This window comes from Corvus moneduloides, chromosome 17 (assembly GCF_009650955.1).
Source record: "Corvus moneduloides isolate bCorMon1 chromosome 17, bCorMon1.pri, whole genome shotgun sequence".
Taxonomy (NCBI): Eukaryota; Metazoa; Chordata; class Aves; order Passeriformes; family Corvidae; genus Corvus; species Corvus moneduloides.
This window is the reverse complement of record NC_045492.1, coordinates 15,743,409-15,758,553: the sequence shown is the minus strand read 5'-3', so window position 1 is coordinate 15,758,553 and position 15,145 is coordinate 15,743,409. Positions and strand designations below refer to the sequence as shown.

The window sequence follows — 15,145 nt, the reverse complement described above, 5'->3', positions numbered from 1 at the left end:
GGTGACACCGGCGGGGGGAGCACCCGAGGGGGGGGGGGACGGGACCCCCAGAGCCCGCCTGGGACCTCTGACCACCACCCTGGACCTCTGACCACCACCCTGGACCTCTGACCACCCCCCGGGACCTCTGACCACCCCCCGGGACCCCCCGATCGCTCCTGGGACCCTCCGACCCCCATTCGGGACCCCCCAAACCGCACTCGGGGCCCCCCAAACCTCACCCCGGGCAGCCCAAAACTCCCCCGGGACCCCCCGAATCGCCCGCGGGTCCCCCCGGGGGTGCCGAGGCTGCGGCGATGGCTGAGGGGGAAGGCGAGGACGATGTGCAGTTCCTGCGCACGGTGAGTGCGGGGACTGGGAGGGCGACTGGGAGAACTGGGAGGGACTGGGGAGCGCTGGGAAGGGGTGCGGGGAGCTGAGGGGGGCTCTGGGGGAGACTGGGAGAGGGAATGGGGGTGAAGCTCTGAGAACTTGGGGGGCACGGGGAGGGAGGGACTGAGGGGGGAACTGGGAGGACTGGGGAGGTGGAAGCGGGAAAATTGGGAGGTAATGTGGGAGAAATTGGCGGGGGGGAGACTGGGAGATACTGGGAGGGGGAACTGGGAGAATTGGGAGGGGACACTGGAGGGGCTGGGGGGATACTGGAGGGAAAAGCTGGGAGATGATGGGGAGGAACTGGAGGGATTAGAGTGGAAACTGGGAGAATTGGGACGGGATACTGGGAGATAATGGGAGAGCTGGGAGGGGAAGCGGGGAAAACTAGAACTGGGAGAGAAGGACTGGGGATACTGGGGGGATCTGGAAGGGAAACGGGGGATTTGGGGGAGCAGAACTGGGGATAGAGCAGGAATTGGGAAGGGAAACTGGGAGATACTGGGAGAAAAAACTTGGAGGACTGGCAGAGGAAACTGGGCGGACTGGGAGAAGATACTGGGAGAACTGGGGGGAACAAGACGAGGGGGCCTGGGAGTACTGAGAGGTGCTGGGGAGGGAAACTGGGGCCACTGGGAGATACTGGGATGAACTGGGAGGAGCACTGGGAAGGGGGGGTCACCTCACCCCTCCCCCCAGCTGTCCCGGGCTCCCAAAAAAGTAACACGGGGGGGGGGGGGGAGGGGGAGCAGCTGCTGGGGGGGGAGGGGCGACACCAGATCCCCCCCGGGGGGAAGGGGCGGTAGGGGGAGGGGCGTCCCAGTTGCTCTGTCCCAGTTTCTCCCAGTTTGGCCTCAAAATTAGGCCAGGGGAATTGGGGGAGGGGGCAAGGGGTGACCTTGGTGGTGGGGGAGGGGGGGGGCTCATGGGAAATGCTGAGCTCAGCGGATTTGGGGAGGGGATTTTGGGAGGGGAAACTGAGTCACGGACCCTCCCCCCCCCACCCCCCCCGTGGCATCCCCGGCCCGCGGGTGGAATCCGCCCCCTCCCCCCCGTTCCGGGGGGGCCCCGAGTGACGGGAGCAGGTGGGGGGGGGGGAGGGGGGCCGCACTCCTTTGAGGGGGGGGGACAGGGGCACCCAGGGGGTCCTGACGCCCCCCTGTAGAATTTGGGGGGCACCCAAGGCGTCCTGACCCCCACTATTCGGGTTTGGGGGTGCCCAGGGGGTCCTGACCTTTTCCCCCCATAGGGTTTGGGGCACCCAGGGGTACCATGGGGGGCTCGTGGGGGGGGTTGGGGCTCTGGGGGGGCATTTTGGGGTGCTGAGCCCCCCCTTTGCCCCCCCAGGATGACGAGGGAGTCCTGCAGTGCCACCCCACCCCTGAGGGTCCCATAGGGACGCGATGGGGTCCATGGGGTGCCATAGGGACGTGCTGGGGGTATTTTGGGGTTCTGAGGGGCATTTTGGGGTTCTGGGGGTATTTTGGGGTTCTGGGGGGTATTTTGGGGCTCTGGGGGGGCATTTTGGGGTGCTGAGCCCCCCCTTTGCCCCCCCACGACAACGAGGTGGTCCTGCAGTGCCACCCCACCCCTGAGGGTCCCATAGGGACACGGCGGGGCCGTGGGGTGCCATAGGGACGTGCTGGGGGTATTTTGGGGTTCTGGGGGTATTTTGGGGTTCTGGGGGGCATTTTGGGGTGCTGAGCCCCCCCCTTTGCCCCCCCAGGATGACGAGGGAGTCCTGCAGTGCCACCCCACCCCTGAGGGTCCCATAGGGACGCGATGGGGTCCATGGGGTGCCATAGGGACGTGCTGGGGGTATTTTGGGGTTCTGAGGGGTATTTTGGGGTTCTGGGGGTATTTTGGGGTGCTGAGCCCCCCCCTTTGCCCCCCCAGGACAACGAGGTGGTCCTGCAGTGCCACCCCACCCCTGAGGGTCCCACAGGGACACGGCGGGGCCGTGGGGTGCCATAGGGACGTGCTGGGGGTATTTTGGGGTTCTGGGGGTATTTTGGGGTTCTGGGGGGTATTTTGGGGTGCTGAGCCCCCCCTTTGCCCCCCAGAACGACGAGGTGGTCCTGCAGTGCCACCCCACCCCTGAGGGTCCCACAGGGACACGGCGGGGCCGTGGGGTGCCATAGGGACGTGCTGGGGGTATTTTGGGGTTCTGGGGGTATTTTGGGGTTCTGGGGGGTATTTTGGGGTGCTGAGCCCCCCCTTTGCCCCCCAGAACGACGAGGTGGTCCTGCAGTGCCACCCCACCCCTGAGGGTCCCACAGGGACACGGCGGGGCCGTGGGGTGCCATAGGGACGTTCTGGGGAGTATTTTGGGGTTCTGGGGGTATTTTGGTGTTCTGGGGGTATTTTGGGGTTCTGGGGGGCATTTTGGGGCTCTGGGGGGGCATTTTGGGGTGCTGAGCCCCCCCTTTGCCCCCCCACGACAACGAGGTGGTCCTGCAGTGCCACCCCACCCCTGAGGGTCCCACAGGGACACGGCGGGGCCGTGGGGTGCCATAGGGACGTGCTGGGGGTATTTTGGGGTTCTGGGGGTATTTTGGGGTTCTGGGGGGTATTTTGGGGTGCTGACCCCCCCCTTTGCCCCCCAGAACGACGAGGTGGTCCTGCAGTGCCACCCCACCCCTGAGGGTCCCACAGGGACACGGCGGGGCCGTGGGGTGCCATAGGGACGTTCTGGGGGGTATTTTGGGGTTCTGGGGGTATTTTGGTGTTCTGGGGGTATTTTGGGGTTCTGGGGGGTATTTTGGGGTGCTGAGCCCCCCCTTTGCCCCCCCAGGATGACGAGGGAGTCCTGCAGTGCCACCCCACCCCTGAGGGTCCCATAGGGACGCGATGGGGTCCATGGGGTGCCATAGGGACGTGCTGGGGGTATTTTGGGGTTCTGAGGGGCATTTTGGGGTTCTGGGGGTATTTTGGGGTTCTGGGGGGTATTTTGGGGCTCTGGGGGGGCATTTTGGGGTGCTGAGCCCCCCCTTTGCCCCCCCAGGATGACGAGGGAGTCCTGCAGTGCCACCCCACCCCTGAGGGTCCCATAGGGACGCGATGGGGTCCATGGGGTGCCATAGGGACGTGCTGGGGGTATTTTGGGGTTCTGAGGGGTATTTTGGGGTTCTGGGGGTATTTTGGGGTTCTGGGGGGCATTTTGGGGCTCTGGGGGGGCATTTTGGGGTGCTGAGCCCCCCCTTTGCCCCCCCACGACAACGAGGTGGTCCTGCAGTGCCACCCCACCCCTGAGGGTCCCATAGGGACACGGCGGGGCCGTGGGGCGCCATAGGGACGTGCTGGGGGTATTTTGGGGTTCTGGGGGTATTTTGGGGTTCTGGGGGGTATTTTGGGGTGCTGAGCCCCCCCTTTGCCCCCCCAGGATGACGAGGGAGTCCTGCAGTGCCACCCCACCCCTGAGGGTCCCATAGGGACGCGATGGGGTCCATGGGGTGCCATAGGGACGTGCTGGGGGTATTTTGGGGTTCTGAGGGGCATTTTGGGGTTCTGAGGGGCATTTTGGGGTTCTGGGGGTATTTTGGGGTTCTGGGGGGGCATTTTGGGGTGCTGAGCCCCCCCTTTGCCCCCCCAGAACGACGAGGTGGTCCTGCAGTGCCACCCCACCCCTGAGGGTCCCATAGGGACACGGCGGGGCCGTGGGGTGCCATAGGGACGTTCTGGGGAGTATTTTGGGGTTCTGAGGGGCATTTTGGGGTTCTGGGGGTATTTTGGTGTTCTGGGGGTATTTTGGGGTTCTGGGGGGCATTTTGGGGCTCTGGGGGGGCATTTTGGGGTGCTGAGCCCCCCCTTTGCCCCCCCACGACAACGAGGTGGTCCTGCAGTGCCACCCCACCCCTGAGGGTCCCACAGGGACACGGCGGGGCCGTGGGGTGCCATAGGGACGTGCTGGGGGTATTTTGGGGTTCTGGGGGTATTTTGGGGTTCTGGGGGGGCATTTTGGGGTGCTGACCCCCCCCTTTGCCCCCCCAGAACGACGAGGTGGTCCTGCAGTGCCACCCCACCCCTGAGGGTCCCACAGGGACACGGCGGGGCCGTGGGGTGCCATAGGGACGTTCTGGGGAGTATTTTGGGGTTCTGAGGGGTATTTTGGGGTTCTGGGGGTATTTTGGGGTTCTGGGGGGCATTTTGGGGCTCTGGGGGGGCATTTTGGGGTGCTGAGCCCCCCCTTTGCCCCCCCACGACAACGAGGTGGTCCTGCAGTGCCACCCCACCCCTGAGGGTCCCACAGGGACACGGCGGGGCCGTGGGGTGCCATAGGGACGTGCTGGGGGTATTTTGGGGTTCTGGGGGTATTTTGGGGTTCTGGGGGGTATTTTGGGGTGCTGAGCCCCCCCTTTGCCCCCCCAGGATGACGAGGGAGTCCTGCAGTGCCACCCCACCCCTGAGGGTCCCATAGGGACGCGATGGGGTCCATGGGGTGCCATAGGGACGTGCTGGGGGTATTTTGGGGTTCTGAGGGGCATTTTGGGGTTCTGGGGGGCATTTTGGGGCTCTGGGGGGGCATTTTGGGGTGCTGACCCCCCCCTTTGCCCCCCCACGACAACGAGGTGGTCCTGCAGTGCCACCCCACCCCTGAGGGTCCCACAGGGACACGGCGGGGCCGTGGGGTGCCATAGGGACGTGCTGGGGGTATTTTGGGGTTCTAGGGGTATTTTGGGGTTCTGGGGGGTATTTTGGGGTGCTGACCCCCCCCTTTGCCCCCCAGAACGACGAGGTGGTCCTGCAGTGCCACCCCACCCCTGAGGGTCCCACAGGGACACGGCGGGGCCGTGGGGTGCCATAGGGACGTTCTGGGGAGTATTTTGGGGTTCTGAGGGGCATTTTGGGGTTCTGGGGGTATTTTGGGGTTCTGGGGGTATTTTGGGGTTCTGGGGGGGCATTTTGGGGTGCTGAGCCCCCCCTTTGCCCCCCCAGGATGACGAGGGAGTCCTGCAGTGCCACCCCACCCCTGAGGGTCCCACAGGGACACGGCGGGGCCGTGGGGTGCCATAGGGACGTGCTGGGGGTATTTTGGGGTTCTGGGGGTATTTTGGGGTTCTGAGGGGTATTTTGGGGTTCTGAGGGGCATTTTGGGGTTCTGGGGGGGCATTTTGGGGTTCTGGGGGGGCATTTTGGGGTGCTGAGCCCCCCCTTTGCCCCCCCAGGATGACGAGGTGGTCCTGCAGTGCCACCCCACCCCTGAGGGTCCCACAGGGACACGGCGGGGCCGTGGGGTGCCATAGGGACGTGCTGGGGGTATTTTGGGGTTCTGAGGGGCATTTTGGGGTTCTGGGGGTATTTTGGGGTTCTGGGGGGCATTTTGGGGCTCTGGGGGGGCATTTTGGGGTGCTGAGCCCCCCCCTTTGCCCCCCCAGGATGACGAGGGAGTCCTGCAGTGCCACCCCACCCCTGAGGGTCCCACAGGGACACGGCGGGGCCGTGGGGTGCCATAGGGACGTTCTGGGGAGTATTTTGGGGTTCTGAGGGGCATTTTGGGGTTCTGGGGGTATTTTGGTGTTCTGGGGGTATTTTGGGGTTCTGGGGGGTATTTTGGGGCTCTGGGGGGGCATTTTGGGGTGCTGAGCCCCCCCTTTGCCCCCCCACGACAACGAGGTGGTCCTGCAGTGCCACCCCACCCCTGAGGGTCCCACAGGGACACGGCGGGGCCGTGGGGTGCCATAGGGACGTGCTGGGGGTATTTTGGGGTTCTGAGGGGCATTTTGGGGTTCTGGGGGTATTTTGGGGTTCTGGGGGGTATTTTGGGGCTCTGGGGGGGCATTTTGGGGTGCTGAGCCCCCCCTTTGCCCCCCCAGGATGACGAGGGAGTCCTGCAGTGCCACCCCACCCCTGAGGGTCCCATAGGGACGCGATGGGGTCCATGGGGTGCCATAGGGACGTGCTGGGGGTATTTTGGGGTTCTGGGGGTATTTTGGGGTTCTGGGGGGTATTTTGGGGTGCTGAGCCCCCCCTTTGCCCCCCCAGGATGACGAGGGAGTCCTGCAGTGCCACCCCACCCCTGAGGGTCCCATAGGGACGCGATGGGGTCCATGGGGTGCCATAGGGACGTGCTGGGGGTATTTTGGGGTTCTGAGGGGCATTTTGGGGTTCTGGGGGGCATTTTGGGGTTCTGGGGGGGCATTTTGGGGTGCTGAGCCCCCCCTTTGCCCCCCCACGACAACGAGGTGGTCCTGCAGTGCCACCCCACCCCTGAGGGTCCCACAGGGACACGGCGGGGCCGTGGGGTGCCATAGGGACGTGCTGGGGGTATTTTGGGGTTCTGGGGGTATTTTGGGGTTCTGGGGGGTATTTTGGGGTGCTGACCCCCCCCTTTGCCCCCCAGAACGACGAGGTGGTCCTGCAGTGCCACCCCACCCCTGAGGGTCCCACAGGGACACGGCGGGGCCGTGGGGTGCCATAGGGACGTTCTGGGGGGTATTTTGGGGTTCTGGGGGTATTTTGGTGTTCTGGGGGTATTTTGGGGTTCTGGGGGGTATTTTGGGGTGCTGACCCCCCGTTTGCCCCCCAGGATGACGAGGTGGTCCTGCAGTGCACCACGACGCTGCTGAAGGAGCAGCTCAAGCTCTGCCTGTCGGTGGAGGGCTTCGGGAACCGCCTCTGCTCCCTGGAGCCCACCTCCAACGCACAGGTGAGACCCCTCCCAGCCCCGGGGGGCTCCCCAAATCCGGGGGGAGGCCTTGGGGGGCCGGGGGACCCCGGGGAACCCCGGGCCTGGGGGGGTTGGGGGGCGCTGAGGGAGGGTTTAGGGACCGGGAGACCCAGAGATGGGGTCTGGGGGCATCCCCTGGGTTCTGGGGTGGGGGCGTGCGGGGTCCCGAGGGTGCCGGGGGTCCCCCGTGACCCGCGGCCCCCCCGTTGTCCCCAGAATGTCCCCCCCGACCTGGCCGTGTGCTGCTTCGTGCTGGAGCAGTCGCTGTCGGTGCGGGCGCTGCAGGAGATGCTCGCCAACAGCTCCGACATGGGCGGCGAGGTGCGTCTGGGGTCCCGCCGGCAATTTTGGGGGGCCCCCGAGGGGTCTCGCGGGGGTGGGGGGGCACTGGAGGTGGTTTTAGGTCCTTAAAGAGGGATTTTGGGGTCCTGGAGGGTGGATTTGAGGGGCCCTAGAGGGGTTTTAGGATGCTGGGGGTTGCTGGGGTGGGGTTTGGGGGTCTCGGTGGGGTTTTGGGGCCATCTGAGGGGGTCCTGGGGGGCTGGAAGGGTTAGGTGTCCTGGGGGGGTCTAGGATCCTGCGGGGGGAGGGATGTGTTTAGAGACCTGAAGATTTTGGGGTTCCTGGAAGAGTTTTTGGGGTCCCTGGGGAGGTTTGGGGGTCCCTGGTGTTTTGGCGGGGGTCGCAGCCCCCCGTGACCCCCCTCTTCTCTCCCCCCGCCCACCCAGGGGGTCGATCTGGATAAGTGGGTAGGTGCCACTGTGGTGCAGTGACCCCCCGAACCCCAAATCCTCATCCTCCCCTTCATCACTCCCTTCCTCCTCCTCCTCCTCCTCCTCCTCCTCTTCCGCCCCACCCAAATTCTGGGGGGCTCTGCCCACCCCGCACCCCCCCCCGCATGGACCCAGGTGTCCGGGTGTGCCCCCCCATCCCATCCATCCACAGCCCCCCAAACTCCGCATGGACCCCAAAGTGTGAGCGCGGGCGGGAGGAGCGGGGCGAGCCCCAAATGGGGGGATCCCCGATCCACTGCGGATCCCAACACGGGGGACCCCGCAATCAGGGGATCCCCGATCCACTGCGGATCCCAACACGGGGGACCCCGCAATCAGGGGATCCCCGATCCACTGGGGATCCCGACATGGGGGACCCCGCAATCAGGGGATCCCCGATCCACTGGGGATCCCGACATGGGGGACCCCGCAATCAGGGGATCCCCGATCCACTGCGGATCCCAACACGGGGGACCCCGCAATCAGGGGATCCCCGATCCACTGGGGATCCCAACATGGGGGACCCCACAATCGGGGACCCGGACATGGGGTGACCCTGAAATTTGGGATCCCACTTTGGGGAAAACCTCCATATGGTGGGGGGGCCCAAAATGGGAGACCCTCAATATTAGGGGGATTCCCAAAACTGGGAACCCCAAATTTGTGGGGACTTCAATGGGGCGACCCTGAAATTGGGGATCTCGGGCTGACCCTGACATGAGGGGACCCCTAATGTGGGGTGGGACCCTGGAATTGGGGACCCCAACATCAGAGGAGTCCCCAGTATGGGGGGATTCCACCATGAGGGGACCCCGACACGAGGGGGGGTCCGAGGCACGGTGCCCTCCAAAACAGGGGGGGTGCGATGCACAGGAGACCCCAACACGGGGGGACCCCAAAACAGGGGGGGACCCCAAAACAGGGGGGGTGCGATGCACAGGAGACCCCAACACGGGGAGACCCCAAAACAGGGGGGACCCCAAAACAAGGGGGGTGCAATGCACAGGAGACCCCAACACGGGGGGACCCCAAAACGAGGGGGGTGCGATGCACAAGGGGCTCTCTCTGACACATGGAGCCCCCAGGAATTTTTATGGGATTCAGGGTTTTTTCTGAGGGCATCGGGGGATTTTGGGGTCCCCCCCTTGACCCGCCTGTGCCCCCCAAGTCCTCTCAGGGTGGGGGTCACCGGACGCTGCTCTACGGCCACGCCATCCTGCTGAGACACTCGCACAGCGGCATGGTGAGTTTGGGGGGCCGTGGGGGGTTTTGGGGGGATCGTGAGGGGCTTGGGGGATCTGGAGGGGTTTGAGGGGGCTCGGGGGGGCTTTGGGGGCCCCCCAATAACGGGGTGTGTCCCCCCAGTACCTGAGCTGCCTGACCACCTCCCGCTCGGTCACCGACAAACTGGCCTTCGACGTGGGGCTGCAGAAGGACGCCGCAGGTAAAGGGGGGGACCCTGAGCTTCCCGGGGTCCCCCAGCTCGGGGGTGTTGATTCTGGGGGTCCTCCCGGAGTTTTGGGGGTCCCCCCGCGGTTTTGAGAGTGCTGATTTGGGGTGCCCCCAGGCGAGGCGTGCTGGTGGACGATGCACCCGGCGTCCAAGCAGCGCTCGGAGGGAGAGAAGGTTCGGGTGGGCGACGACCTGATCCTGGTCAGCGTCTCGTCCGAGAGATACCTGGTACGGGGGGACACGGGGGGACACGGGGGGACACGGGGGGACACGAGGGGACACAGGGGGACATGGGGACACACGTGGGGACATGGGGACACAGGGATCCCCCAGCCCCCGACCTGGTCGTGGTCAGCATCTCCTCTGAGAGATGCCTGGGATAAAGACACAGGGGGGACGTGGAGGGGTGTTGGGGGTCACCCCGTGTCCCCTCGTGTCCTCCCGTGTCCTGTATGTGTCCCCTGCATGTCACACGTGGCAGACACACACACGTCCCCCCATGACCGCCCATATCTCAGCCCCCGCGGCCTCCAAGGAGACCCCCCTGTCCCCCTGCCACGTGCCCCCATGACCCACCTGTGTCCCACCTGTGTCCCACGTGTGTCTCACACCCCCGTGGCCTCCAGGGAGACCCCCCTGTCCCCCTGCCACGTGCCCCCATGACCCACCTGTGTCCCACCTGTGTCCCAGCACCTCTCCACGGCCTCTGGGGAGCTCCAGGTCGACGCCTCCTTCATGCAGACCCTGTGGAACATGAACCCCATCTGCTCCGGCTCCGAGGAAGGTGACTCCTGAGGGACCCCAGACTTGGGCGGGGGGGTCCCTTAGGGTGTCCCCAACACCCTGACCCCCCTGTGTCTCCCCCCCAGGTTACGTCACCGGCGGCCACGTCATGCGCCTGTTCCACGGCCACATGGACGAGTGCCTGACCCCCACGGCCCCCGAGCAGGGCGAGGAGCGCAGGTGGGGCGGCCCCACAGTTGGGGTGGGGGCACACACGGGGATGTCCCCAAGCCGCTGACCCCCTCTGTCACCTGCAGCAGCGTTGTCAACTACGAGGGCGGAGCCGTGTGCACCCACGCCAGGTCCCTGTGGCGCCTCGAGCCCCTGCGCATCAGGTACGGGGGGACACGGGGGGTCCTGAGGTGTCACCACCCCCCCAGGGCACTGTGTGGGGTCCCCCTGTGGAGCCCCAGTGGGGGCTTGGGGTCCTGGGGTGTCCTTGGCACGTGTAGCTGTGCGCCCCTGTCCCGATGTCCTATCGCGGTGTCACCTCCCCACATCTCCTCGTGTCCCCGTGTCCCTGTGACCCATCCCGGTGACAGCGGTGTCCCCTCCGTGCCTCCCGCAGCTGGAGCGGGAGCCACCTGCGCTGGGGACAGCCCTTCCGCCTGCGCCACGTCACCACGGGCCGCTACCTGGCGCTGACCGAGGCCGCCGGGCTGGCCATGGTGGAGGCGTCCGCGGCCAACACGCGCGTGGCCACCTTCTGCTTCCGGGCCTCCAAGGTGGGAGTGTCCCCAGAGTGTCCCCAGCGTGTCCCCAACCCTGTCCTGCTCCCCATCCTGCTCCCTGTCCCCATCCCTGTCCCCCCACGCACGTGGCCGCCTTCTGCTCCTGTGTTTCCGATGCCACCGGGATGTCCCCAGCTGTCCCCAACCTGCCCCGAGTCCCCGTCCTGACCTTGTCCTGCTCTTTATCCCCGTCCCCATCCTGCTCCCTGTCCCCGTGTGGATCCCGGTCCCCACCCTGGTCCCCCTGACCCCTCCTGTGCCCCCCAATCCCGCAGGAGAAGCTGGAGACGACCCCCAAAAGGGACATCGAGGGCATGGGGCCCCCCGAGATCAAGTACGGGGAGTCCCTTTGCTTCCTGCAGCACGGGAACAGCGGGCTCTGGGTCACCTACGCCGCCCCCGACCCCAAGGCCCAGCGCCTCGGGCTGCTCAAGAGGAAGGTGGGCTCGGGGGGTCCCCAAAATCGCCGCGGAGGGGGCTCTGAGGGGGCTTGGGGGAGGAGTTCGGGGAGTTTCGGAGGGGTTTAAGGGCTTTTGAGAGCTCCAAGAGGCGCTAAGATTGGTCTAGGCGGGCTTTGGGGTGCCTTTGAGGGGCTCTTTGGGGTTTAGGAGGGTCTCTGGGGTGTTTGGGGCTCCTCCAAACGTGCTGGGGTGGCTCTGGGGGGCTTTGGGGGGATGTTGGGGGGTTTTGAAGGAGGTTCAGGACTCCCAGCAGCACTGGGATGGCTCTAGAGAGGCTCTGGAATGCTTTTTGGGGTGTCTTTGAGAGTTTTGGGGGTCCCTGTGGGTTCAGGGGGGTCTCTAGGGGTTCGAGGACCCCCCTTGACCCCCTCTTCCCCCCACCCCAGGCCATCCTGTACCAGGAGGGGCACACGGATTGTGGGGGTCCCTGTGTGTCCCTATAGCTCTGCGGGGTTCCCTATGGCTCTGCGTGGGTCTGGGGGCGTTTGTGTGGGTTTGGGGTCTCCCTGGGGGGTCCCTGAGGGTTTGGGGGTCCCCCTTGACCCCTCCTCGTCCCCCCCGTCCCCCCCAGGCCATCCTGCACCAGGAGGGGCACATGGACGACGCGCTGACCCTGACCCGCTCCCAGCGCCAGGAGTCGCAGGCAGCTCGGATGGTCTTCAGCACCACGGGGCTCTACGGGACCTTCATCAGGTCTGGGGGGGCCTGGGGGGTCCTGGGGGTGGCAGAGGGTCCTGGGGGGTCCTGGGGGGTCCTGGGGCTGGGGGGCCACCGGGATGATCTTCAGCACTGCGGAGCCTTTATCGGGTCTGGGGGTCCTGGGGTGGTCGGGGGGATGTCCGATGGGTCTTGGGGAGTCCTGGGGGGGTTGTTAGGATGGTCCTGGCGGTCTGACCCCTCCGTGCCCCCCCGCCCCAGGAGCCTGGACAGCCTGCAGGGCCGCCCGCGGGGGTCGCCGCCCCCCGCCCTGCCCATCGCCGCCGTCATCCTGAGCCTGCGGGACCTGATCGGGTACTTCGAGCCGCCGCCGCCCGAGCTGCGCCACGAGCAGCGCCAGGGCCGCCTGCGCGCCCTGCGGGCCCGCCAGAGCCTCTTCCAGCAGGAGGTGCGACCCCCGGGACCCCCCCCCAATTCGGGGCCCTCAGGGCTAAATGAGGTCGTGGGTGTCCCGGGGGTCCGGGCGCTGGGGGGGTCTGGGGGCGCTGCCAGGTCCCGGCGCTCTGGGGCTGCCTCCTCTTCCAGCAGATGTGACCCCCGGGCCCCCTCCCCAGATTTGGGAGGTCACAGGGGGATTACGAAGGTCCTGGGAGGTGTCCCGGAGTGGGGGTCCCGGCGTTGGGGGTGTCGCGGTTTGGGGGTCCCGGGAGGGCTCTGACAGTGGCCCCCGGGCTGCAGGGGATGCTGGCACTGGTGCCAGTTCGGGGGTCCCAGCATGCTGGGGGGTGTCTCTGGGTCCTTGGGGGGAGTCCCAGGGTGTGCGTCCCTATTTGGGGGTCCCGGGGGGGTTCTGGGGGTCCCATCGGGGGTCTCACGCCCCCTCCCCGGGCCGCAGGGGATGCTGACGCTGGTGCTGAGCTGCATCGACCGGCTGAGCGCCTACAGCACCGCGGCGCAGTTCGGGGAGGCCGCGGGGGAGGAGGCGGCGGCCGCCTGGAAGGAGATCGTCAACCTGCTCTACGAGCTGCTGGGTGGGGCCGTGGGGCACACACGGGGGGCCGTGGGGCACACACGGGGGGCTGTGGGGCACACACGGGGGGCTGCGGGGCAGATGTGGGATGGCTGGGTCAGGCTGGGATGCTGTGGGGCAGGGTGTGGGATGCTATGAGGTGTTAGGGGGTAGGGTGAGTGCTGTGGGGTGCTGCGGGGCAGGGTGTGGGGTGCTATGGGGCAGGGTGTGGGGTGCTGTGAGGTGTTAGGGGGTAGGGTGAGTGCTGTGGGGTGCTGTGGGGCAGGGTGTGGGATGCTGTGGGGCAGGGTGTGGGGTGCTATGAGGTGTTAGGGGGTAGGGTGAGTGCTGTGGGGTGCTGTGGGGCAGGGTGTGGGGTGCTATGGGGTGTTAGGGGGTAGGGTGAGTGCTGTGGGGTGCTGTGGGGCAGGGTGTGGGATGCTGTGGGGCAGGGTGTGGGGTGCTATGAGGTGTTAGGGGGTAGGGTGAGTGCTGTGGGATGCTGTGGGGCAGGGTGTGGGGTGCTGTGAGGTGTTAGGGGGTAGGGTGAGTGCTGTGGGATGCTGTGGGGCAGGGTGTGGGATGCTGTGGGGCAGGGTGTGGGGTGCTGTGAGGTGTTAGGGGGTAGGGTGAGTGCTGTGGGGTGCTGTGGGGCAGGGTGTGGGGTGCTATGGGGCAGGGTGTGGGGTGCTATGAGGTGTTAGGGGGTAGGGTGAGTGCTGTGGGGTGCTGTGGGGCAGGGTGTGGGATGCTGTGAGGTGTTAGGGGGTAGGGTGAGTGCTGTGGGATGCTGTGGGGCAGGGTGTGGGATGCTGTGGGGCAGGGTGTGGGGTGCTGTGAGGTGTTAGGGGGTAGGGTGAGTGCTGTGGGGTGCTGTGGGGCAGGGTGTGGGGTGCTGTGGGGCAGGGTGTGGGGTGCTGTGAGGTGTTAGGGGGTAGGGTGAGTGCTGTGGGGTGCTGTGGGGCAGGGTGTGGGGTGCTGTGAGGTGTTAGGGGGTAGGGTGAGTGCTGTGGGGTGCTGTGGGGCAGGGTGTGGGGTGCTATGGGGCAGGGTGTGGGGTGCTGTGAGGTGTTAGGGGGTAGGGTGAGTGCTGTGGGGTGCTGTGGGGCAGGGTGTGGGGTGCTGTGGGGCAGGGTGTGGGGTGCTGTGAGGTGTTAGGGGGTAGGGTGAGTGCTGTGGGGTGCTGTGGGGCAGGGTGTGGGATGCTGTGGGGCAGGGTGTGGGGTGCTGTGAGGTGTTAGGGGGTAGGGTGAGTGCTGTGGGGTGCTGTGGGGCAGGGTGTGGGGTGCTGTGGGGTGTTAGGGGGTAGGGTGAGTGCTGTGGGATGCTGTGGGGCAGGGTGTGGGGTGCTGTGAGGTGTTAGGGGGTAGGGTGAGTGCTGTGGGATGCTGTGGGGCAAGGTGTGGGGTGTCTGTGGGGCAGGGCCGTGGGTCGCTGACCCCCCGTGTCCCCCCAGCCTCGCTGATCCGAGGGAACCGAGCCAACTGCGCCCTGTTCTCCACCAACCTGGACTGGCTGGTCAGCAAACTGGACAGGCTGGAGGCCTCCTCGGGTCAGTGGGGCGGCCGTGGGGCTGGGGGGGGGGTTGGTTCTCACATGGGGCTTGTGCTGGTTCTGTGGGGCTGAGAACCCACCATGGGGCAGGAGCCGGGGACCTTCGGGGGGCTGAAGACCCTGCTTGGAGGCTGAGGAGGTTCCCATGGGTCTGGGGTCTCTCCTACGGGTCTGGGGTCTCTCCTGTGGGTCTGACCCCCCTGCTGTGGGGCTGCCCCACACCTCAGGCATCCTGGAGGTGCTGTACTGCGTCCTGATCGAGAGCCCCGAGGTGCTGAACATCATCCAGGAGAACCACATCAAGTCCATCATCTCCCTGCTGGACAAGCACGGCCGCAACCACAAGGTGGGCAGGGCTCTGGGTGTCCCCAGGTGTCCCCGGGTGTCCCCAGGTGTCCCCAGGGGTGCTCAGGGCTGCGTCCTGGCAGGTGCTGGACGTGCTGTGCTCGCTGTGCGTGTGCAACGCCGTGGCCGTGCGCTCCAACCAGAACCTCATCACCGAGAACCTGCTGCCGCGCCGCGACCTCCTGCTGCAGACCGGCATGATCAACTACGTCACCAGGTGGGCTCCGGGGGGTCCTGGGGAGGGCAGTCACGGGCGTTTGGGGAGGTTCTGAGCGGTTTTGGGGCAGTCTGGAGGTTGTTGAGGTGCTTCTGGAAGCTCTTGAGGTGTTCCTGGAGGACCT

At 66.4% G+C, this 15,145-nt stretch overlaps 1 protein-coding gene across 1 annotated transcript in view; it reads left to right on the top strand.

The window, feature by feature from the left end:
- Positions 1 to 5: 5 nt before the first annotated feature.
- RYR1 (ryanodine receptor 1) overlaps positions 6 to 15,145 on the top strand; it is a 72,983-nt gene continuing 57,843 nt past the window's right edge. Inside the window, exons 1-18 of the mRNA XM_032127174.1 lie at positions 6 to 341; positions 6,899 to 7,018; positions 7,256 to 7,360; positions 7,768 to 7,788; positions 8,981 to 9,055; positions 9,178 to 9,256; positions 9,380 to 9,492; positions 9,955 to 10,048; positions 10,134 to 10,227; positions 10,305 to 10,382; positions 10,616 to 10,772; positions 11,054 to 11,218; positions 11,811 to 11,932; positions 12,158 to 12,344; positions 12,792 to 12,927; positions 14,362 to 14,457; positions 14,687 to 14,805; positions 14,888 to 15,021. Coding sequence (XP_031983065.1) covers positions 297 to 341; positions 6,899 to 7,018; positions 7,256 to 7,360; positions 7,768 to 7,788; positions 8,981 to 9,055; positions 9,178 to 9,256; positions 9,380 to 9,492; positions 9,955 to 10,048; positions 10,134 to 10,227; positions 10,305 to 10,382; positions 10,616 to 10,772; positions 11,054 to 11,218; positions 11,811 to 11,932; positions 12,158 to 12,344; positions 12,792 to 12,927; positions 14,362 to 14,457; positions 14,687 to 14,805; positions 14,888 to 15,021 — 1,940 coding nt within the window. The 5' untranslated portion in view covers positions 6 to 296. The remainder of the gene's footprint in view (positions 342 to 6,898; positions 7,019 to 7,255; positions 7,361 to 7,767; positions 7,789 to 8,980; positions 9,056 to 9,177; positions 9,257 to 9,379; positions 9,493 to 9,954; positions 10,049 to 10,133; positions 10,228 to 10,304; positions 10,383 to 10,615; positions 10,773 to 11,053; positions 11,219 to 11,810; positions 11,933 to 12,157; positions 12,345 to 12,791; positions 12,928 to 14,361; positions 14,458 to 14,686; positions 14,806 to 14,887; positions 15,022 to 15,145) is intronic.